This window comes from Chlamydotis macqueenii, chromosome 19, assembly GCF_036417535.1.
Source record: "Chlamydotis macqueenii isolate bChlMac1 chromosome 19, bChlMac1.mat, whole genome shotgun sequence".
Taxonomy (NCBI): domain Eukaryota; kingdom Metazoa; phylum Chordata; class Aves; order Otidiformes; family Otididae; genus Chlamydotis; species Chlamydotis macqueenii.
In genome coordinates this window covers 7,556,921-7,581,231 of record NC_141574.1, presented here as the reverse complement: position 1 = coordinate 7,581,231, position 24,311 = coordinate 7,556,921, and the positions used below count along the sequence as shown (strand labels likewise).

Genomic DNA, 24,311 nt, shown 5'->3' with positions numbered 1-24,311 from the left:
GCCGGCGCCTTGCAAAGGCAGCCTTTGTGAGCGGTCCCAGGTTGTGGAAGGTTCATGGCGCAGGAGAAGACGTTGCGGCTGGAAGAGACGAAGTCTTTCAAGGAGAAACCGAAAGACAAGCAGAGAGCTCGACCCCTTTTTTTAATTAATCATTCCAGTCACTGCTTGTTTTGCAGAGACTTATTTTAGGCAGTGGGATTTGCCTCCTGCTGCTACGCCCAAGAAACAGCCCAACTTGTTTGCCAATCTGCTTGATTTAGGCAGCTGAAATCAAGAGAATGCTCTTCACTGCCTTTGGGAAAAAAAAAAAAAAAAAAAAAAAATCAACAAGGTAAAACCTTGCAGCCCTCACCATTTCTCCAGCTGATGCACGCGCAGACTGTCACGAGTCAGAAAGTGTGCAACTGTTAACTTTCCCTCTCCAGCTCTTGCGAGAAGGTAGCTTGATCTGCAACAAGGAACGTGACTGCTAAAATCCGATCAGGTGAAGTAATCAATTTGCTTTTGCCGTCGTTTCAGCTCGTTCCTCGTTAATCTTCCTTTCTGAAGCAACGCCTCGTTTCATATACCTGCTTCCCAAGATCATGATCCCTTCTCTTAGAAAACCACTCTCCAAGTCAGTATTTGGCTTTTTAACAGCTAGAAACGCTGGAAAACCTGATTTTGGGTTTGTTTTTTTTTATTTATTTATTTATTTTTTATTCCTTAGGACCGAGATTTTGTTTGTTTTCTTTAACGCCGTCTTAGCGCCTCGCTTCTTTTCCTGCACGCCCGAAGTGTCGCGAGGACTTTCCCCCCTTAGGTGCTGTGAAGTTTGGCACGGGGAATTCTCTTTTGGAAATCCCAAAACACTCTCCGGCCCAAATGGAGATGCACAATCGGGGTGCCGAGAGGGAACCGGGGGGGCTGCTGGTGCGGGAAGCCGGGCGTTCGCCCGGCTTCCCGCACCAGCAGCCCCCCCGGTTCCCTCTCGGCACCCCACCCATGCCCTGCGTGTTTATTAATTACACTAATTTAATATTTTAAACGATTCCCGCCCTCCCTGCACAGCTTGGCACAACCCTAGCACCCGCCCATACGCACAACCCCCCTTCCGTCCGCAGTGACTTGGTACGGCCCTGCAAACCCTACCCCCGCCTCCCCCCCCCCCGCTTCCCCCACTCGAGTGGTAGGCGCCGCGCTCGCCCATTGGCTGCCCGGCCCCGCAGTCCGCGCGAGCTGCGGGTGCTCCAGTGTGCGCGCGGCCGGCGCGGCGCTCGGGTCTGTCCCTGCGTTTTTCCTCGTTCTCCCTTCTTCCCCCCCCCCCTTTTTTTTTCTCCCCCCTCCCCCTCAATTCCCTCGGTTACCGGCCGCCGCCATGGCTTCGGGTAAGGTGCTTCCAAGCCCGGTGGGCTGAGAGGGTTGGTGGTGGCGGTGGCTCGGTTCTGCTTCCCGTCGTGGGTGTGGTAGGCGCGGGAGGGTGGGCGAGCGCCATGTGGCGCAGGTAGAAAAGGTCGCGGCCATATTAAGGGCTTTGGGGGGGGGGGGGGAACGCGGCCCCTTCCTCACCCTCTCTCCTCCTCCCGCCCCCCCATTTCACAGCCCGCTCCGCGCTGCGGGCCGACGGAGAGGGGGGAGGGGGGCCACGCCCCCGCTGGCCACGCCCCCGCTGGGCACGCCCCCGCTGGCCACGCCCCCGCTGGCCACGCCCCTCCTGTGCCAGAGGCCGCGCCCCCCCTCCCAAAGAGCCACGCCTCTGCGAGCAGGGGGTGGGTTCGGGCCGGCCACGCCCCCCCGCGTCGCGCTGGGGCGGTGGGCAGTGGGGGTAGGATCCCATCGGGATCTCTCCCTCGGGGGCTGCATGGGGTGTATGCGTCCCGTTTTGGGTCTGGAGCCCCGCTTTGGGTTGTGCCACACCCCCCCGGTGTGAGATGTGGACCGCGCTGTGGTTCGTGCCCCCCCCCTCCTTTGGGCTCTGTACCCCCCTGCTGTGAGCTGTAAGCCATCTTTTGGGCACGGCCCTTCCCTGCGTGGGCCTCCACTTCGGGTTGTGTGACCCCCTCCCTGGTGTGAGATACGGGCCCGTCTTTTGGCTGTGCCACTCTCCACAGCATGGTTTGTGTGCTCCCCCCATGGGATGCCAGCGCCCACTCACCTTAGCATGGGACGTGCCCTCCCTGTCCCCCAGTACGGGACCCACCTTCTTGTCCCGGTATCAGCTGCATCTGCTCTTTGTTCTGCTCCAGGAGCCCCCCCTGAGGATACCAGTGTAGCGAAGGGGGTAGCTTCACAGCCTCCCTGGTGTAGGCTAAAAACCACCCTGGCTGCAGTTCTTTTCCCAGTGGAGTCTGGAGACAGTATGTCTGCTGTCCCAGATGACTTGACACAGCCCAGCTTCTCCTGGGGCTTCTGCGAGCACGCTGTGTTGCAGTTGCTTCATCCCATTTGAGGTGAAAATGTTTCGGTCCCACCAGCAGCGATGCCCCTGTGAAGCTGTGGGAAGGTAGCACGCCCCAGAAACGGAGTAGGAATTCCAAGGCTGTAAGCGCTTTGTGGAGGGAGCCATGTTTTGTTAGGGTTGAGCCATTTTAGTGTTGTCTCATGTTACGTATATGAATGATAGAGAATAAAACCAAAACAAAGCAAGGTGTGTTAAAAGAATCCTGTAATGCAAGGAACAGTTCTTTACCATGAAAAGAAAACGTGTAAAGGTACTGTAAAATGAGTTCAGACCGTGAATTCTTCTCCTAAATAAGTAAAGTTTGGCAGTAAACGAAAACCACTTTCTGCCCAGACCTCAAGTCCCAGACCAGTCAGGCACCTGAGTGTCTTTTCTGGTTTTGCTCTATGGTGATGTTCAAGCATGAGATTCTTTTTTTTGGTTGAGAATACTACAGAAGCAGTGCTGCTGCTTTATGTGAATTACTTCATATGAGGACTTCGGTTTTCAACTGTGCACAGCAGATTCTTCAGTCGTAAGAGGAATAAACGTCCTGAGCCATGCAAGGTGGCTAGTCTGTTATGCCTCACTTCATTCACAGGAGATTATTCTGTGAGTTTTTTAAACATTCTGAAAAAATGGCTGTATATCCAGGAATTTCCGGAATAAACTGTCTGTTCTTCTGAAAATACTTACAGGCTCTTGTCCCCCTTGAGCCCACCAAAGTAAATCTATCAGAAGTCTGTAGACTAAGCAGTCCAACTAAGGATGTAGAAAAATTTATAAATAAAGGAAATTCTTCTGATTCTGCGTATTAATTTTTTTTACAGGCTCCTTATCTGGTTGTTTTCAAACTTTTTCCAAAATTTTGTGGTTTGGCAGAAGTTCGTAAAGGAGAAGCTAAGGAGAATTAAATGTCATCCTTCAATTTACAGCTAATTACATCCCTACTCAAGAATTCTTTCTGATACAACCATTAATATTCTTTGTTTTAATTAGCAGCATTAATGGCATATAAATTTCAGAGTGAAACCATCTTTCTAAAATGCCATTACCTATTTAATAGTAATCTTTATCATAATTTAAATTGAAATAAAGTAAAAATTCACCTTCATCTCATTAAAAACAATACGCATGTGTGAGTTGCAGTTTCTTTTTAGTGCTTTTCATTATGAAAAGGCAATGAAATATTTGTGTAGCAGAGCAAAAGGAGGAGAATGTTTGACATCTGAGTTTTATAGGACATGTGAAATGAAATATTATTTCATCTCATTTCAGCTTTTGGTAAATGTAGCACTTACAGAATATGAAATTTGATGCTTTTTATTGCCTTGAGGAGATACTTTACCATTAAAAATTCTGCTTTGCGTCTGAATAGCTCAGGTGATACCCTCGTCTTGGAAGTATCTGTGCATGTGTTTAAGTGTATGTGTAAGTACTGGTAGGATTGAACTTAAACCAGGTGAAAGAGGAGAAATGAACAGACTTTGAGAAATGTTATGTGTGTTTTGATTGGAAAATGGTTATAATAGTTTATGACACTTACCCACATTGTAATTCATTCTTGATTTCAGCTTTTTAGTCAGCTCTAGGTGTAGAAGGGAGAGAAATTGAGTGAGGCAAAGACTGAAATCAGAGATGAAGACAGAAGTTCTTCATAGTTTTTATTAGACGGTGGCACCACAATATTTGTACAAATTCTTGAAGTGATTTAAAACGAAGAGGAAAATTGCAGGGCTGTTATCCAGAGCGACAATACTGGTAGAGAAAGGAAGAAGGTGTTTGGGTTTTGACAAGAAGGTGGGAATTTCAGGCAAAAATGTCAAGAGGAATTGAGACTCCTTCCTAGATAGCGAGGCTGACAGAGTCCATATAGTGAAGAAGTTTGTAGGGCATAGAGCAGCTCGGGGGGTGTGGGTATCTCTGAAGGGATGAAGCCTGCTCGTGACCATCTGAGTTCTGAAGGGGCTGAGGTCGATGGAGCAATGCAAGCGTGTTCCCTGTGTCTGCATCTCTTACATGCAGCTGGCGGGGGAAACTAAATCGGTAGGAACGTGTGTTTGCCCCTGTGCAGTAAGAGCTTTTAACAGATAAAAACTTGCAGTTGTGCAGAAGACAAGGAAATCCATCGTTGTGCAATTAACAAGATGAAATAATGTGATAAGGTAGATCAGTAAAGACAAAGCACCCTCTTTAAGAGCTGCGTGCCAGCTAGCAGGTTGTAGGGTTTTTCATAGCATTGATAGCTTTTAGAAATTAGATGCTTTACTTTAAATACAAATCAAACCATTTCAGTGAATTTTTTTCTTTTTTTAACTTGAGGTCATATTTTGAAATCTGTACTCTTCCAGTGTGTTTCAAGAATAAATTTCTGTGATAACTGATGTTTACATTAGTTGGAAATAATACATACAATATGTGCCCAGACAACTTGCGTTCAGTGTAAATGCATTAATTCTTGCATGGTTTAATCTGTCGGTAATGTTTCTCCTTTTGCAATATGAGAGAAGGTAAATCTCATGATTCCTCCATCCATCCCTGATTTCACATCTCCAAATTCTGCCTGCGTTTGTGCCCTTTGCTAGGCAGAGCTTTCTTACTGCGTCTTAAAAAGCGGTTCAGTAGGACTGGCATACTTGGCTTCGCTTGAGTAACTAAGCAGCTGCATTCTGTTCATTGATGGTGGCGCTGTATTCGATAGCTGTTGGGGGGGCTGTGCAGTCCTGAATATTTGAAGAGATGCCTTGAAAATGAAATTCAGATCCTTCAAAAGGAAAGTTCAAAGTGGCTGTACCTGTACCGTGTCCCCCACGCCCTCAGGTTCTGTGCTTACATTTATTGTTAATAAAGAGGAAGCTGTCTGATTCTGCAGGGAAAATCGTTGCATTGTCCAGTGCACTTGAACCTTTCTCCCTCTCAAAATTTCTTTCTCTTACGGTAAGTAGAGGAATAAAATGTCAATTGGTAATTCTCAGTATGATTTACTTCTTTTTCCAGATTCTGGAAGTTACAGTCAGTCTGGGGGCCAGCAGAGGTAGGTGTGGTTTTCTGATGTCTTATAAAATAGAAGAACAATTTGTATTCCTGAAGGGAAGACAATAAGCATGTGTAATTGGAATGCCATCTTTTTAATAGTAAAAACTTTGAAAATGTCATGAATATAGAGAAATATTTTTCATATGACTGCCTTAAGCTGTTCAATGAGAGTTTAGTGAAAGGTTATACAAGTGTAAAGATGATGGGCCATATGCATATAAAACTTTATTCTTCCATTTTTTTTTCCTTTTGGAAGGAACATTTTGTTAAAACTCTCTGACAACTGTTTGTGATTATGAAATTTAAAAGCCAGTTCATCAAATAGCTGCAAGTTTTGGGGAGGATATTTAAATCAGTGAAACAAAAGCGGTTTTATGGAAGTACAAAAATCATGGCCAGTACTGACTGTGCTAATGAAAGTCGTAAGATTCTTTGCATATAGCACGGCGTGAGTTTGAGTTTGTATCCGAGTACGATACGAGTTTCAGCACATGGTTCTTCTGTCAGTTCACAAAATCTTAAAGTGGCAGAATAATGAGTAAGTATAACCTAAACCTAGTGTGGTTTTTGATGATGATGTTATTGTTGAATAGTCCAACCAATACCAAATTGACAGAAATTGATTAAAATAAAATTAACTTCGTAAGAATATACTGAAAAACTTAAAATGCCTTGGTTTCATACAACAAAGTTTTCTGTGATTCTGAAGAATCTGTCAAATTACAGTAAGCCCACCTTTCGTGTACTTTAAATTTACACTTGAAACAGAGCTGAAATTAAAATAAGCTATTCTGGCTTTGACAGTCAACTATGGTAATTGTTAATTTATTGATGCGGTCCTAATATGCCTGCAACTGCAATACTCAGGTTAAACACCTGTTTTGGAGTGAAAAAAAACCACCTGAAGTACCTTTACTTTCCAACCCACTTGGAGGGCACTGTAAGCACTTACTAAATGCATTTTTCTCTTACAGCTATTCATCCTATGGCAATCAGGGCAGTCAAAATTATGGACAAGCACAGGTAAGTTGAAAAAACCGCTGTGTTTTACAAAGCAGATGTTCCTTGCATGTAAAAATAGTTGTTCCTGGGTGAACATATCTGGACCGGGAAGAAATCCATTCTCGGCTTGATGTTTGCCGTTGTGTCTAGTGGAGGAAAACTGTGATTACCTGCTGTGGAAGTTACACTTATTTGAGTACGTTCTTTAAATCACAGGGATATTCTGGTTATGGGCAGAGTGGAGACAGTTCCTCCTACGGACAGAACTATGGAAACTATCATGGGAACTATGGACAAAATCAAACAGGTTTGGCTAGCTTGTTACATTCATTGGCAGTAATTACAAGGTGAATATTTACTAAAAAAATTCTTCCTCAATTTCCAGGTTATGGACAAGATTCCCAGGGATACGATGATGAATCCAGTTATGAAAATCAGAATCAGAACTCGTACAACCAGCAGTCTTATGGCAGTCAGGGGCAGCAGAAGGGGTCGTCTAGAGGGTAAGGAAGCCGAGATTAACAACATCTATTTAAAGTACTGTCTAGTAGTTGTACGTTCTTAACTAGAGCTGTAAGAAATTTCCTGCTATCGTTGCTAAAAAAAGGACAAACATCTAAAAATCTACATTCTTAAGAGATTTTTAGTGCCTGAAAGAGCGGGAGGTAAGGGAAGAATATTTCTTTATATAAGAAGGATGGATGCAGTTGTTCTGAAGTCAAGCTGTGCGGCGAGAGAAACTTTAGAAAGTCTTTGGATAGTAGGACAAAGAATGGAATTAGGGGAGAGTATTTTGATTAAGAAAAAGATAGATCGAGTACCTCTCCAGTCACATTCTTTTCTATAAACTTATAGGAGTCTTTTTATTAACTTCAAATAAGCTGTTAGCAAGGAAATTCCTGGCTGTTTTTAGATTTGTAGACTTCTTACCTGACTTGGAATGCCTTTTCATGGTGAAAGAAGAGGAAAGGATTTTGAAATGTAATTTAAGAGATTTCCAACTAAGTAGGATTCTCAAAACATCATGGGTTTATATCCTTATCAGTAACTTAAATGTGCACATACATGCTGCACTCTGATGCAGCAGTTTACACTACTGCAAATGTGACTTCTTAAGTGATGTACTCAAATCAGTTTCAGGAGGATTAATGATAAAACTTCTAAAGTATGTTGGAAAGTACAGCCCAACTTCCTGAAACTACTTACAAGGCCACTTCATTATCTAATTTACAAGCTTCACGCATACACTCCAAGGTTACTGTTTATATTAGACCTTTACTGAGGATCACGTGAGCTCTTTAAAATACCCTGTCGTGTACTAAACTTCATTCTTGTGTCCAAGGTCCATGTATTTTTTTTGCAAGCTGATAAAACAATCTAGAATTTAGCAAACCTGTACTTAGTTCCTGGTTTTGTAGTTATTATTGCAAAACATCTTAGTATCAACAAGGAAGGTCTTAATCTGTGGGCAGTAGGTGCTGTCACTCAGAGTGTCTTTTTCACATCCCTAAAGAAGGCAGGAATGTGGTTAAGCTTTGTGTTGCTTTGCTTTGTTTCTGAGTGTTTATTAGAGCTGTACAAAGGTACAGCACTAGGCAATAATTTAGTTTTTAACTCTAGGCATCTAGTGGGGAAAAAATGCACTAGTGCATAGATTCTCCGTCAAGTTGGTTTTGACCAAGAAAATTTTAAAAACACATTGGAGAGAAACTCTTCAATGTATGGTTGTAACAGGTCAGGAAAAACTGAGAAATTAAATTACAGCAACTTTGAAGAGGATGGCCACAAAATTGTAGCTCTTGCATCCCACGTAAGGGAAGGAAGGAAAACCGGCAAATAGTGGATGCTTTTAATGAAGCTTCCTTCTTTGGTGATGGTGCAGAGGCTAAAATGGAGCTGACTTTTTTTTTTTTTGAAGTGAAAATACTAGCAAAAACCTTTGCAATCTATTTACCACTGGGATTAGTTATGTTAAAGCTAAGATCTAGGCTAGAACTGGGAGGGAGCAGATTAAACGGTATTTACACGGATGAGGTATTTTGAGACTGGTTGGACCTCATGGCCTCAATCTTAGAGTGCATTGAAAAGCTGGTGGAAACTTTCTGTAGGCTCTTAAATTTTTTTGTTTGTTTTTCTGAGACATTTTGGCTAGCAAGTGAGATTGCCACAGGTGGAAGAGTGGCCAGTGTAGCACATCATCTTTTGAAAAAGGGGTGGAAGCACAGAGGAGGAAGAGAAAAAGGGTGGCAGAGGTCAGTGATTAATTTCAATTACTGAAAAAATAATACAGTTAAGCCACAGCTAAGTACCCCAGGGGGAAAACAAAGGTGCGAGTAACAGCCAGTGTTTCCTGGATGCAATTTATTTCTTATAAATCTATATAATGTCTTGCTATGAAAGGGTAACTGAACTGGAACTATTCTCTCATATATCTAGATTTTCAAAATACTTTTGTTTCTACCTTGGTTGTTGAAGTAGCCTAGGGAAGTATGGTGTGGGTGAGATTTCCTTGTGTTTGCTATAAAGTTGTTACTAGTCAGAGAAGAGTTACGACTCTGTCTTAGAATGTATAGCCACATCATGTTGGATATCCTAGATGTGATGTTGGTCAATGTTTCTGATGAGAGTTGGTGGCATAGTGCACGTAGAAGGCACTAAAGTGGGAAGAACTGCAAATATGTTAGAGGGCATCACAAGAGTTAAAATTCTTGGCCAACTTGTAGGACATCCAGAAAAAGATGGATCGCAACTCAGTGAAAGCAAAATTTTGGGATTTTTTTTTTTTTTTTTTTTTGTAGGCAGAAGTATCAGCTGCTCAATACAACATGAGCAGCAGGTGTCTTCCCTCAGTTCTGTAGAGAAGGCTTTGGCTTTAGCAGGTCATGGGCTATGCATCCGCCTTTGTCATGCTGCTGGGGAGAGGGGAGAAAAAAGCAAGCGTTGTACTGGGGTGTGTAAAGGCAGTGCTGCTATTGTTACATTTACAGTGGAAACTGAGACTGTCTTGAAAGCGATGGTAATTTACAGTTTTCTGCTTTGCTTTTTTGGAAGCCATATATATCCCAACAGAGATGAAACATGGAGTATTTTCATATCCGTGTGCCAGTAATGTCTGAGAGGTAACTGTGACTAGGAAATTTTAGCAATGTCATGAATTTTCAGCCATTATTTTGCTCTCTCTTCTGTGAACATTTAGCTATTAATACAAATTCTGTTTATTTTAAGTGGAAGAGGCTCTTATGAACAAAAGTCAAACTATGGTCAGCACCAAAGCTCTTATGACCAGCAGTCAAGCTATGGACAAAACCAAGACTCTTATGACCAGCAGTCAAGCTCATATGACCAGCAGTCGGGCTATGGCCACCAGGGCTCATATGACCAGCAGTCGGGCTATGGCCACCAGAGCTCATATGACCAAAAGTCAGGCTATAACCAGCACCAAAGCTCATATGGCCATTCTCAGCAATCCTACCAGTCTCAGAAGGGAAGCTATAGCCACAACAGCCAAGGTAACATTCCCAGGTTGAATTCAATATTGGCTAATAACATTGAGCAGAAATAGTTGGATTTCCTTCCACAGACAGTTGATTTGATGAATAGTTAAAGCTCTTTTTCCATGTTGATATTCTTTGGGAGTGTTTAATTTCTTTAAGATTTTCCAAACATTACACAAAGACGAAAAACTGTTGGGGGCCCCAAAGTTGTTGTATTTGCATTTCTTGGAGGCAGCCTTGCAGAGTCCTTGTCCCTGAGTTCTGCAAATTCTAGATGGAATTTTCTTCTAAGCTATTTTGAACCGTCTTCCTGCATGAGAGTGACATGTCTTGATCAGTCACGAAGAGCTTTTGCACTTCACATTCCAGCTTTACGCTGTGTAGGTTAATTCTGAAATAGAAGGAAATGAGAAGTTTGAGATCAATCCTTTTTTTTTCAGTAACTTCACACAAGCGGCACAACCCACACTCTTTATCCTTGTTCAGTGATGTCTTTACCAAACTGGGAAGGCTATGTGGAAGTAGAGTGAAAAGCGTGTTTTGGACAATATAGAATCATAGAATGGTTTGGGTTGGAAGGGACCTTCAAAGGTCATCTAGTCCAACCCCCCTGCAAGGAGGTGTTTAATAATTGGAAAATGAGTGTAATTAAAGTACAGAGTGTTTACATTCAGAGATACTTTGTGGCCCTGGAAGCCAAGGGAGATAACTGGAACAAAATCAAACTTTGCTCCATTTGTGGTGTAGATAATGTCGGAGAGATTTAGGAGTTGATGCTTTCCAGATGTAAATGTCAGAATTGGAATGGGGGGTGGGAATTTTCACTGCACTGCAGTTTGCACTACAATTTACTCATGTTTTGTTTTGTTTTACTCATTCCTCCAGATGATCGTCGTGAAAAGAGTAGGTATGGAGAAGATAATAGAGGATATGGCGGGTCACAGGGAGGAGGTAGAGGGGGATATGACATGGATGGAAGAGGTCATATGTCTGGATATAGGTAAGTGATCTCATTCCAGTGCCCGCAGTTCCTTACCCATGTTTCTTGTTATTTAGCTGGTTTTAATTTTTGTCTATTCCTAATGTAGATCAGAGTTAGATTTCCAAAAATGGAAGGTTTCTAAAATTAAACCTTTCTGCACGGCACAGAAATGCATTTTGCCTAGGAAAAGCTTTCAGGTTCAGATAGATTGAGAGCAAGCGTTTGGTTGTTATGACATATTTCTGCATTTTATTTACATGAGTTGCAATACAAAAACTGCCTGAGCCCATCCCTTGAAATAAGATACTTTAAAACCTATAAAAGTTTGTTTTCAATCACAAAAAAAACCCCAACTGCCAGAGATCAAGAAAGTTTTATAAAATTAATAGCTAAGGTAGTGAACATTTTAGCAGGGAAGTATTTTGACTTTACAATGACAAGTCATTACACTACGTTTGGCTAATTATCTTTCTGCTCCCTAAGTAATTTAGGAATAATTTATTAATAACATTACTTTGTTTTTATGGGTTTTTTTTCAGTTTTAAACTTCTATTAAAATACAATTTTTATTATTGTTGTGAGGCTATCAGTCTAAACACATTTATTTTAGGTAGATTTTAAATATTAATAATATTGTTACCCCTTCTGCCATTGCCTTAGGCTCTGTTCCTACCAAGAAAATTAATGCACATATTTAATTTTGTGCTTGCAGATGATTTCATGCATAGGTCTGAGAGACTGGGACCTTTGCTTTAAATCCTATTGAATTAGGCCAGGTGACATTATTATTTCTTAATAGACTGTCACAATTGGCTGCCCTTTATATACCTCCGTGAAATGGTTGGGGGTGTAGAACGCTCACTGGTGCCACGTGAGAACGTTGAAGCTTCCAGTGAGCTTTGAAGTCTTGTCAGCACTGCTTATCCTTTAATAGACTGGACAATTGTGGGTTATTGCTAGAACTCCAGATGAGGAACTCTAATTATAGAATGCTGTTTGTTTGAACTGACCTAATTTAAATAAAATAATCCAACAGTGTGTTAAGATTTGATGACTTTTTAAAGTATTTGTTTTTAAACCATATTTAAAATTTGCCTGCTCCTAAGGGGGTCCCAAACTGTACTTCATGGCTTGCTGTTTTGATGACATATGTGGACCCTATCTCTCCTAATTGGGTGTGGTGGCACAATTACAAAAGTGTATTAATAGCTATTTTATGTTACAGTTAGCTGGGGTCTTATATAAACTTAACTAGCAAAGAAATTTCTGAATTTGTTTTCAGTTAAAAATGAACAATTTTTTAAAAATTAGCTTTTCTGTGTAAATGAGGGTTTTCCATATTCCTATGATAAAAATCTGAATTTAGAAAAAAAATATTTATAGCTGAACCCTTTCCAATAAGATGAATGAATGTGAGCTTCAAAAACCATACTTTTGGTAGATTTTATCACTTTCAAACAAACTTCTCATTTTGCAAGATTAAGATAAATTAATGTCTGTGAAAATAAAGCCTCTTCCCATATTTTTCCAAAATGTAAGAAAAATTTTGTTCACAGATCCATGTAGACAGTAGTACTTCAGTGGACAAAAGAAGGAAAAGAGTGGAGGTGAATGGAGAAGTGGGGGAAAAATACAGCAAAGTGGGAAGGCATTTATTAGGAAGTCTGTCCGCTTCTGTTAGTGATGCAGTCACAAATGCCATTTGCAGTGAAATTTTTCTGAAACTACAGTGTCATACGTGTTTATTCAGTCTTTCTGTGTAATTATGATGGAGGATTCTGCTTCTGACATACACATTTTACCAAAGTCAGGCTTATTAGAAAAGTGTAAAAGGTTAAATCAATTAACAAACTGTATAATCAAGGAGAAAATAACTTCTGATAAGGTAAGAAATCGTGTTTACTCCTGTGAAAATGTGAGGTTTCAGGGTAGTTTTGTTTTGTTAACTTGGGGTTTTTTTCTGTTTCTGTTTTTGGTTTTGGTTTTTTTTTTTTTTCCTTTTCCTAAAATCAGCTCATGTAGGAATGTCAAGTCTACCTCCAGTAACTAGTTACCGTTTTCAATTTTTTACTTCAATCACATTTTAATGCTTAACATTAAGTTGTGGAAATTCCATAGCCATCGGGAAGTAATCTTATCTAAAAATCCTGTCTACACAGATATTTGCAGTGCTGTAATAATATAGCCTTTGATTTTTATAGTGGTTAGAAAATAATGTGAAATGAGTTGTATCAACACAAAAAAAATATTGTTCCTTGACATGACAAAAAAAATTTAGTAGCTAATTTGAGATCATAGCAAATGAAGCTTTTCTGTGTTAGTCAGTAATAAAAATTTTGTCTTGACTGATGCTTAAATGCAGGGAGAACTTGTTGCAGCTTGTTGTTCATCGGTAAGAGCACCGATGACTGGGTAGTGCTCCTGCAGCTGTGTTGCCGAATCCATTCTGTAGTGCTGGGCCAGCAACGCGTCCTGCATACAACCGTCATCACTGACGTGCTGCTCTCCTGTGCTTGTCACACAGTGACTTGGGCTGCAACGTCAGTTCTCCCACAGTATTTTTACAGGCTGTGTTTGCCTGTATAAACTTACCCTGCATGAAGAGCTCTCAGAGCAGTCTGTTAGTGCAAAATAATTTATTCTGGAATATACTCAAGGCAAAATCAAATTAACATTTTGAATGACCTTTGTAAATATACTTCAAAACATGTTAATGTTAAGGTATGAATCATTATTCTGAAAAGTAGAATGACATGAATATGTACTGTAGTGAATGCTTTCGGCACTCATTTTTCTTTTGTGCCTCTGCAAAGTCATACAGCACTGAGAAGAAAGTATCTTTTGAGGAACTACTGTTCAGATTCTCTAGTTGATATTGCTATGATAGAGAACTATAATTTTCTTAGGCATCAGATGTTCACTTTTTAATCTTAGTAACTTTGGGTTCCAAAATTATCCTTCAGGTTTTTTTTTTTAATAATCTTGAATTTCATTTTTGGGGATTTTAAGTAGGATTTTTTCACCCTTTCATTTTGAAGCTTGTAGTAAAATGTTTTCTTCCCTTAAAACCCGTAGTAGTAGAGTCTTATCTTTGAGCTGTTTTGGTGAGAAAGCATGTACACCAGATCTTGAGAATGCAGAGTTTTACCCTAAGTTATTCTTCCAAGTTTCCTTGTAGAATAAGTCACCTTTTTGTTAGAGTCTTCATCCAAAGGTAAGGAATTAATTGCTCATTGTGGTTGTGGGACTGAATTGTTTTGGTGAAGCACGTAAGTGGGAAATACAGTAGCAATACAAAGCAGGTAGGTTTTCTTTGATGTTGGGAAAGCCATTCAGGCAGTCAAGCAGCCATACCTGTGGCGCTGCCCTTCTTTTAGAGCCCGGATTAAATGGGAGAAGCTTTGCCTTTCAATCTGCTCATGCAGTCTGTGTTGGTTGAACTACACAGAAGCAGTTTAGAAAAGGATTTACCATTGGGTTAGGATTTGCCGTAGAAATCCTAACTTTGCTCAGCATAGATTTTTCCTTTTCCTCTTGTGCAGATTTGATGTTGATGTACTGTAAGCAAAAGTTACCTATGCAGTTTAATTGCTACATTAGGTATAATGAGTGAGAATTAGCTTATTGTGATACAAAGAGACTTCAACTTAGTGCACATGGTTTTGACAACAGTTGTTTGTGTTCAGAATTGATATTTTGACTTGTAACATATATGCCTTTTTATAGCCTTTGGAAAAACATGAACAGAGGCAATAAATATAGGCAGCAGGAAAAAAAAAAGCCATCTGTCAGTGACTTTATTGGTGCACTAAGCATTCCTTTCTTGTTTATAAAAATACATTCTTACATGTAATTCCCACATGCTTGGCGAGATATAAATGCATGTTGGAGGCTGAAATTTGGTTCCTGAATTCTTAGTGCTACTTCTGCCAATAATCTGATAAGTTTTTTAAAGTGCATTTCTTATATCTGTAATGTACAGCTCTGCATGTAACCTTGCCTTTAATGTAAGGAGTTATTCTCAGCTGAAGTAGGCAATGTTCAGATGAATTCCATTTACACTCAATTAGGTGATGTTTAAATATATGACTGAGTATAAGGGAAAAGAGTATCTGATTACTTTTCTTTCATAGAAGTAAGCTTTTGTCACTATGAATGGTGCCACGTACACATTCTGGCTGCTTGCAGTTCAGTCTCTTATTTTATTATCTTTGGTGGCATTCCTGAATTTTAGCTACCCGTTCATGATTCTAACATAAGATGTTAAAACTCCAGACTCCATCTGGTCACCCATTTGGTCTGTGTGCAAGACTGGTAAAGTAATAGACTGAAACACTGCAGTTTTATTTTCCACGTGTTCTGTGACAGTAGCGTGGGAGCTAATTCAGTTGCTGAGATTGAAACTCTAATTTTGGGTCTCAGTGAGGGGTAGATCTGAGACTGTGGCACCAGCTGCTTGCAAGCAGTTTCTGTGTTTGACTTCACTTGCTGTAGCATATCCACGTGCCTCCTGGGGATCTTGGGTAGCTTTGCCCAGCAATCTCAGGTGGGTAACAAACTACAGCTCTATAAATCACACGTGAAATGAGACTTAAAAATGGAGAAAAGCATTAATCAGTCATCAAAGGTATCTGTCACTGAGCTGATGCAGGTTTTAGTTGGGTTGATCCTGGGAGACTAAGCAGAAGATAACATGTTGAAGCATACTTGGGCAAAAACATATTTCTACAGACATTAATTAAAAAACTAATTAAAAATTGTGGATTGCACTTGTTAGTGCAGGGCACAGAATTACTGTGTAACAAAGTTAGAAATCAGGTGTTTGACTGTTGACTTCCCTTGCGTTTTATATATCCAACTCTATTGCTTTTCAGAATTGTGGTGCCCACATTTTTAGCCCAGCGTCTTTGCAAAATCCTCACCTCCTGTAAAATCCTGGCTGTGTTGATCACAAGCTTCTTTTCTGTATGTTTTTAGAATTGTTGGGTTTTTCTAAGTTACGTCTCTGCTGCTGTATACTTTCAGATCAGAAAACATGCATGTTCTAGGTAATGCTGTCCTGGTGAACAGGGACCATAATCTAGGGTTGGAAAACTTCGATAACATTTTCCGTGGTTGATGTATTCACTCTTATTATTTCTGAGTTAAAATCCTAGAAAAGCAGGCATCCTGCTGAAAATTCTTGTGTCATAATGAGGTTTGTTTGGTTTTTTTTTTTTAGCTGAAGTGAATTGGAGATCACAGATTTTTAACAGTAGATTTTTTTTTTTTGACCATTGTTGGTTTTTTTTTATTTTGTTTTTTTTTAAGCCAGCCTTGAATAAGGACCAGCTCTGATGTTGCATATAAAATTCATTCATTTTACCTCTTTAGTGAGCAGAATCAATTACTTAGGAGTAAATGACACTGCCATTTAGCATTCAGATTTTTTTTTTTTTTTTCTGTGGAGAAGTAATTTAAAATCTGCAGCAAAATATATTTTAAGATAAGTCCTAGTAAAAGTGCAGTAGTCTGTTATGACAAACATCTAATATGTTTGTCCTTTATGTGCTGTCACAGAATGCGTCACTCTTCAGAGAATGCCCCTCTAAATCCAGTTTTGATATAATATCTGTTGAAACTTTTTTTTGTCCTTCACTTTGGACAGATTTTATCTCGTAAATGTTAAGTAGGCAGTACGTCCCATTCATGACTTTGCATTTGCTGTAACAGAAAACAGATATACAGAGCGCCAGGGAAGTTACTCCCTAATTTTATTTCATTGCCTTTTGCTGGGTTGCTTGTGTTCCGTGATTGAGCTCTTGACGTCCTGGCAAATAGGTGGAATTAAAACGTGGAGTGACTTCTAGTTCTAAAGCGCGTTGGTGAAGAGGCTGCTCGTGCTGGCACAACAGCTCTGGAGTCTGGAGAGAGCCCTTTGCATCAGGGTTTGAATTTACACTGCCTTTATCTCAGCTGCTGAGTGTGAAAGCTGTCAGGATTAAGTGAACCTGCCTAATTTTGAGGTGGCAGCTGTGTCCCCCGTGCAGAGGAGGGCAAGCAGGCAGTTGTACGTGGCAGTATGAGACAGTCTTTCTGACACTTGGTTATGGATTTTCTAAAAATTGCAGTGGTTGTATTTTTTCCTGAAGGCTTTGAATACTGGTTATGCTGTGTTCGTAACGTGGATGCAATTAAAAGAGCTGCTGTGAAAAATCCTACTAGTACAAACATTTACAGTGAAAAGAGTGAGGGTTTATTTTCATGCACATAATTGGAGATGTAACATCCTGTTTAAAAATCCCCTTCTAACTTTTGAAAATTGATGTATGTAACCTCTTAACTTGGTCTACATTTTGTGCCACAGGTTTCAGAATGAATGAAATAAAACTTCACGGCCTCTGCTTTTGAAGCTCACATACACACACCTTCTCTGTAATGTCGAGTGCTAGTAGTGCAGTAGATCCCTCAGACCCTTCCTCAGAGAACCGCTGATACCGCTAATTTGTCCTCTGTATATAAATACATAACAATGGAGATTAATTAACTTTAGCTCTTACTTGTAGGAAAGTCCTAAAGTACTAATTATTCCAAAGTAGCAATTACATCTACAATTAAAGGCCATTAACCTTCATGGAAATAATATTTCTGTTTTAAAACTCAGTTTTTAATAGCAGTCATTTTGCCTTATGGGATGGGAGAAAGTACTGAAACAATGACATGTGTGAGTTAGTTTAAAATACCCTTCAGGGCTTCTCTTCTCCAGTGCAGCATCCTGTGAGATTGTTCACTTTCGTGTAATTTAATCTTTGAACATGAATGAGAAGTGAGGAGAACATTGAGATGGTGCTTTAGCTGCCAGACAGTAACTCTCAACTTGTCATCAGTTAACTGTAGATTGAGCCTTGGGCTCAGCACATAGAGACTTAAGGAAGAAATCATTTCTTCAATTTTTCCTCTGCAGTGGTGGTGACCGTGGTGGCTTCAAAAATTACGGTGGTAAGTGCCGAGTATCCAAAAATGTTTCAGTGGAAATTCTTTATAAATCTAAAAGCCACCAATAACTTGTTACTATCTAGTTGAAGCATTGTAGCGTTTTGGTGAGGCTGGTGTGTTCATGAGTTTTAATAGCCAAACTTTTAGCAATAAACTGGATTTCTACTTTGTCAAATTGCATGAAAGAATTTGTGGAGACAGTGACGTTCACCGGATTTCTTTTTTTTCTTTTCTTTTTTTTTAAATTTTTGTTACAAATGCTTCTTAGAAAGGTACTAGAGGTAAAAAAAAAAAAAAAAAAAAAGTGGTAAACTGCTTGGTGACCTTACAACCAGCATTTGCAAGATAACACCAGCATAGCATCAGTGTGGCAACTGCCACATGCTGCAAGTTAAAGAACACGTTAACGTCCTACAGACACCTTCTGTTGAACGTTTTAATCTAAATATTCTCTAAATCTCTGGTTAATGTTTTAGATTTAGATGCATTACATGCATACTTTAAGTATTTTTCTTGTCTCTAAAAAAAGTCACTTGAAAATGTTTTGCTAAAAATAGTCTCTTTCTTTTTTTTTTTTTTTTTTTTATTTTTACAAAATCCATTTCATAGGTCAAAGGGATTATGGACCAAGATCAGATGCTGGTAAGAAAACAAGCAGTGAGTGGGAATGGATTGTAGCTCTTAGGTCATTGCTTTTAAAATGTATGTCTAGAAAGATGTATGTGGCTGCGATTCCCATGGCTCAAAAGAAATTTAGCTAAAGCTTGTCTTTCTTGAAATAAATGTATTTTATTGAAGTGTATGTAAATTTTTAGATATCTTTTCATGCAGCAAGTAAGAATTTGCTGACGAACTTTGAATCTGCTTGAGCCAAGCAGCTGCTTTCACTGCCATAATGCTTCTGCTAAACTTGTGTTATTTAAAATGTGTACTACTTTGATGGCTTTGGATGTCCTAGCTGCATGGACGAGTTGAATGTGTGGCAGACAGCTGGTCAACTGATGGTCTCTGATGTGCTACAGCATCTGAAGCTGCTGTGCATGCATTTTTGAAGTTGATGGTGTTAACTTCAAAATTATGCTCTCTACTTATCTTTTATTTCACACAAGATTTCTTTGGAATTTAAGGGTCTGCTGCCAGGCAGTATAGACCTTTAGTCTAGCTTAAAATATTGCTTCTCTTGCTACCACAAAAAATACATGGTGAATGTAGCTTATTTTTTCATAGATTCAGAGTCTGACAACTCTGATAACAACACTATCTTCGTGCAAGGACTTGGAGAGGATGTTTCAACAGATCAAGTAGCAGACTATTTCAAACAAATTGGTATTATAAAGGTATGTGAAATGAGAAATCATTGGTAAGAAGGAAGAGAACTTGCAGAGCTAGTGTGTTGGAAATGCACTGGTATCATTCAAGACAGATGCTTACTCTGACTCCCCAGCAGTTGTAGATAATATTTTTATCTGGGTTCCCAGATGACAGCTCATTTGTAAGCTGGCAGCACTAGCAGCTTTTTTTTCTCGTGACACTGGGATTGCTTTGTATCTTTTCTTTAGTCTTTATAACCCTTAACACTGACACTCTGCCTGTTGTACCACCCTCATACTTCAGCGAGTATGCTTCTGTGTTCTGTGACTGTTTCTGCAATTCTAAACTAAGACTTCCTGCACTTGACCTCAATTTTTGTGAAAACTGGGCCCATCATTACTTCATGTAGAGTTGCCAGTCAGTATCCTTCCATCAAAAGCATCTGTTTCTGCAGGCTAGCTCCAAGAGAACCTTCCTTCTGATAATCCTTAGCTGTTACAGTTTATGCGATGAGCTGGCTTTACCGGTGTGTCTCCTGTGCCAAGTGTACAACCTTTCTTTTCAGACCAACAAGAAGACCGGCAAACCTATGATAAATCTTTATACAGATAAGGATACTGGCAAACCAAAGGGAGAAGCAACGGTATCTTTTGATGACCCTCCTTCTGCCAAAGCAGCGATTGACTGGTTTGACGGTGGGTGAGAGTACCTGTTCTTTTCATTATTTACGAGTCTAACAAGCAATGGAAGAGGCAAATTAGTAACGTCATTGGGACCTCATGCTACTTTAGTTTGACTTCTGTTTTTTGTTTTGTTGGGGGGGTTGTTTGTTTTTTTGGGTTTTGTGTTTGGTGTGGGGTTTTTTTTGGTTGGTTTTTTTGTTTTTTTTTGTTTTTTACAAAGACTTCTATTTCACGATATTTTGTGAAAGCTGTCTTTCTCTCTCATTCGGTAGAAGAACAGCTAGTGATTAAGAACTAAAATATGTAGTGAAACCGTTAGGGTTTGCTGCTGTACCTCAGTAATCCCTGCACAAAGTATGAGAGATGGTGTTCTTGTCACTCGGGAGAGCTTAACTTCTTGTTTCTTCCATTAGAGCTGTAATCTGTGTTAGCAGCTGGGGGGATTTCCGACAGTGTTGGTATTATTAGTGTTGTGGTAGCATTTTTAGAGTTTGACAATGGTTATGGCAATCTCATGCCAAGCACTTTGTATATACACAGCAAAGAACAAGCTTTTTTAAAATTACGACTTCAGTGGAGAAAGAGAGCAGGTCCCAGAAATACACTGATTTAAAACTCTTCAGACTTGGTGTCGGAAATACTGTGATACTGTTTTCTAGTAGTAAACTTGGGGCACGGGCAGGGAGGAGTGCCTGCTCCTGTGACCTTTTGTGTTCTCAGAATTTTAATAGTATTGAGCAGAAACAAAAAGACATACTCTGCATCTGGTGTGAAATGATAGTGCATTAAAAAATCTGGCAGGTCGTGCTATTTATGGTTTATATTTTGCTAATAAAATGCAAATTCACCTTTTTTTTAAGAGGATAAAACAAATATGATTGTATTAGGCACACATGCAGTCCTATTTGTTCTGTGATAAACCTTGTACCTGTGAAGAACTGAGACTGTATTTTAAAAAAGTGTGGTTTTCACTTACTTTGATGTATTTAATTTTTCTACTGACTGTTGAATTGTACAACAGCCATGTTGCCTGACTTGGGGGAAGAACTAACAGAGTCTGACATCTGAACTACTTATCCATGAACATGGCCAAAAATCTTTTAAATGTTCTTATGTGTCTAGTTAAATTGCAACTTACAGTTTACCTTTAAATGAAGATAAGTGTCTGTGGGTTTATGGGGAACCTAGCAAGGACCTCAGTGTTTGCCTTCTCACATTTGGACCAGTGTTTTCGAAAATAAGAGCCTTAATTCAGACTCTCTGTATCTTGAGAGCTTTGTATTCCGTCTGTATGTGCAAATCACTTTTGTTCTCCTGATCTTGCTGCTGTGTTGTTGAGAGCTGTGTTGGTCTTTCTCTCACTTTCTGTCTTTCCACAGGAAAAGAATTCAATGGCAATGTCATCAAAGTTTCTTTTGCAACTAGAAGGCCTGAATTCATGAGAGGCGGTGGAGGTGGTGGACGTCGAGGTGGGACTAAAATCTGTAGAATCCTTGGTTTTGCATAGTTAAATGCTTTGTAACTATTACTGTTTATAAAAGAGAAGTTCACTTTGAAGCAGTGATTCGTCAGAGTATATGGGCCTTTGGGATTCTGCCATGAAAGAGAGTAATAAGGATTGAACCAAGTTAAGTAAACGGAAATCTGTGATCTCTTTTGCACAGCACAGAACTTATGCTTTCCTTTTGAACTGGAAAGTCCCCAGATCATGTCTCAGTATTGCTTTTAAAGAGTTAGTGTAATAATGCTGTTGAGGCTGTACGAGTTCCACATACATAGGTGTGAATTCCCAGTGAGTATTTGCTTATTACAGCAAAGCCCCGAGATACTCTGGTGTTTCCAGACGGTATTAAGCAGAGTAAATTATTCAGCTGGCTGACTTAGAGCAGCAGTTGCACATCTGACTCATTTAATTAAATAGATGTTTATCTCCCTGATTCTTTGCATAATACAATTTTGTTAGTAGTCCACTGGATATTAATTACCCCTTTACAGGAAGCATGCTTTGTGTGGTGGCTGTCAGCGAATTTTAGATCTTAAATCAGGCAGTTTTGTAGGCTGATAAAAAATTATTCTTCAGGAACTTCAATTGATATAAAAGTTTTTTTCATCTTTTTTTGATGCAGAAAGCAAGAACTGTGTTGTTCCTGTGCTTGTGTCAGGTGCATCCTGGCACTGATCCAGACAAATTTTCTTTTCTGTTAAATTTTTGTTCTGTGACTAAGTCTGGCCATATGTGATTGACATTATACATTGTGAAATCTTTATGAAATTTTGTTAATGCACATAGTGAATGTATATTTACCCACTGGCAATTCAAGCAGATCAAGTTTCCTTTTACTGCTGAAAAAGAATTTATAAAAAATACAGGGTGGAGCAAATTTTTCTGGCTGTCATGTGCTATTCTTGCTTCTCATTTTTCCCTATCTGCCTAAGTTATAAATCTGTATGAACATGTGTGTTTCAGCTCTGCAGATACATTAACTTCAGGACATGGAATGCTGCAGTGGCAGTCCTTAGTAAATGTTCCTCATGTATAGGTCATAGACACTTCCCCTCCTTTATTCTGATTATCATTTTGTCTACAGGTTCACGAGGTGGATACGGAAGAGGCGGGGGCTTCCAGGGTAGAAGTGGGGAACCCAAAAACGGTGATTGGGTTTGTCCTAACCCGTAAGTTCCATTTTAATTGGGCAGTGGGATTTCACATATGCTTTTTGAGTTTCTTAGCAGCTAAGTCTATGGAATCCTTGTCTTTTCTAGGGCCTGTGGTAATATGAACTTCGCTCGCAGGAATTCCTGCAACCAGTGTGGTGAGCCCAGACCAGAAGATTCACGTCCGTCGGGAGGTTTGTAAAAACAACTGTGCCTCTTCTGAAGTGTTAAAAGCATTAATGACATCTGCAGCTTTTTGAAAAACCTGGCTGATGTGTCAATCTGCGTTTTCCTCCAGATTTTCGTGGGAGAGGTGGCTATGGAGGAGAAAGAGGATATCGAGGGCGTGGTGGCAGAGGCGGTGATCGGGGAGGTGGCTATGGTGGCAAAATGGGAGGAAGGTAAGCAGTTTCTTTGCCCTTGCTTGGTTGCATAGTGTACGGACTGTGGAATTGATAGGGACTGTGGGAAAAGAGTGTTGTTTATGTTTGCGAGCACAACTGTGCTGTGAAAATATGAACCACAGATAGGAGCTTCCTGAGAAAGTCGGTCAGTTTTCCTGTTGAGTGTGTTTTGTGAGCATTTTTGGATAAGGCTGTCTAAACATAGAAGAACACACAGAAGTCGGTGTGGAGGTGTTTGACTGAAGGGACTATTTGTTGTTTGCTTAAGGGATTCCTTATAACTTTTTATTTCCATTTCAGAAATGATTTCAGAAATGATCAGCGCAACAGACCATACTGAAGACCACTGTGAATGTTTTGTTTGTCTTCTTGATGCATTTGATAGTGAAATTGCCAGAGTTTTGCCTGCCGCTTCACCCATGGCCTCTTTGGATAGTGGAATTGAGTGAAACTAGATTTTTATTTTGGTGGGAGGGACTGGGGTGGTTTGGGAGGATTTTTTTTAAGCAAGACATTGAAATTTAATCTTGATTTCAACATTCTCCTCTTTTCTTCCCCCCCCTACCTTTTCAACAGGCCCTGAGAAGGAAAAAAAAAAGATTAAACTGTAAAATATTGCCAAAATATGAAGTGTTTTGTAATACAACAATAAATGCTGATTGTTTTATTTGTGAAATCTTACTGTTTCACAATTGCTTCAGTTCCATGCATTTCCTTATGTATTCCCTGTCTTCCTGTGGTATGACTTGAGTAGTAAGTAGGGTCTTGTCTGAAATGGCACTGCTGCTTTCAGCCGAACTCTGGGCTGTTTGCAGAAATCTCCAGCTTTAAAAAAAGTTAAGTCAATGGTGAGCCTACTTGCTCTCCATGCCCTCTCTCCCAGACTTGCAGACTTGTCCCCTGCTCCTTTCGTATTTCCCTCTGAGACTGAAGTCCTGTGTTGCCTGCGTTTCCTGCTCCGCTGCTCTGGTGTGCCCTGCAGCCTTCCTGAGGAGCAGGCAGATGGCAGTGTGTTCTCATGCTGCCAAGGAGCATATTGTGTCCACGCCAGGATAGCTCCCAAACCAAGGTGTGATGGCTTTGGGGGGGGGGGGGGGAAAAGGTAATTTGCTATGTATTTCTGTACCTTTTATTCGCTGCTTTTGAAGTGTGGGTGATAGCAAACAAATGTTCAGCCGTTTCATCTTTGAGATAAGAGGCAGACAAGGTTCAGTAGACACTGGAAGCGTTTGGGATTCAGCACTGAAGCCAAGGTTTGAAGAAGCAAGGGAGGTTAATTATCCTCTGCACGCTGCAGAAGTGTGTCGGTGGGAATCTGTGAGAAGCTCTCACTGCCACAGTTGGCTTATG

The 24,311-nt window shown here is 40.2% G+C and overlaps 1 protein-coding gene and 1 long non-coding RNA gene across 3 annotated transcripts; one reads left to right on the top strand and one right to left on the bottom strand.

The window, feature by feature from the left end:
* Window positions 1-122: 122 nt before the first annotated feature.
* Window positions 123-1,573, bottom strand: LOC147598363 (uncharacterized). The gene is made up of 2 exons (XR_015260670.1): window positions 1,347-1,573; window positions 123-292 (listed from the first exon to the last, which is right to left on the bottom strand). It is a non-coding gene; the product is annotated as an uncharacterized LOC147598363 (long non-coding RNA).
* Window positions 1,231-23,637, top strand: TAF15 (TATA-box binding protein associated factor 15). 2 transcript variants are annotated; one of them, XM_086763296.1, is made up of 16 exons: window positions 1,231-1,367; window positions 5,417-5,453; window positions 6,430-6,478; window positions 6,674-6,764; window positions 6,843-6,960; window positions 9,683-9,966; window positions 10,837-10,951; window positions 17,877-17,911; window positions 18,518-18,550; window positions 19,136-19,245; window positions 19,785-19,914; window positions 21,282-21,371; window positions 22,491-22,575; window positions 22,666-22,751; window positions 22,856-22,958; window positions 23,262-23,637. In XM_086763296.1, the coding sequence occupies exons 1-16, from the start codon at window positions 1,358-1,360 to the stop codon at window positions 23,299-23,301; spliced, it is 1,416 nt and encodes a 471-aa protein (XP_086619422.1). In that variant the 5' UTR covers window positions 1,231-1,357; the 3' UTR covers window positions 23,302-23,637. The 2 variants fall into 2 exon arrangements, with proteins under 2 accessions (XP_086619422.1, XP_086619421.1); XM_086763295.1 differs by having other exon boundaries at window positions 21,282-21,375; window positions 22,492-22,575.
* Window positions 23,638-24,311: the final 674 nt, after the last annotated feature.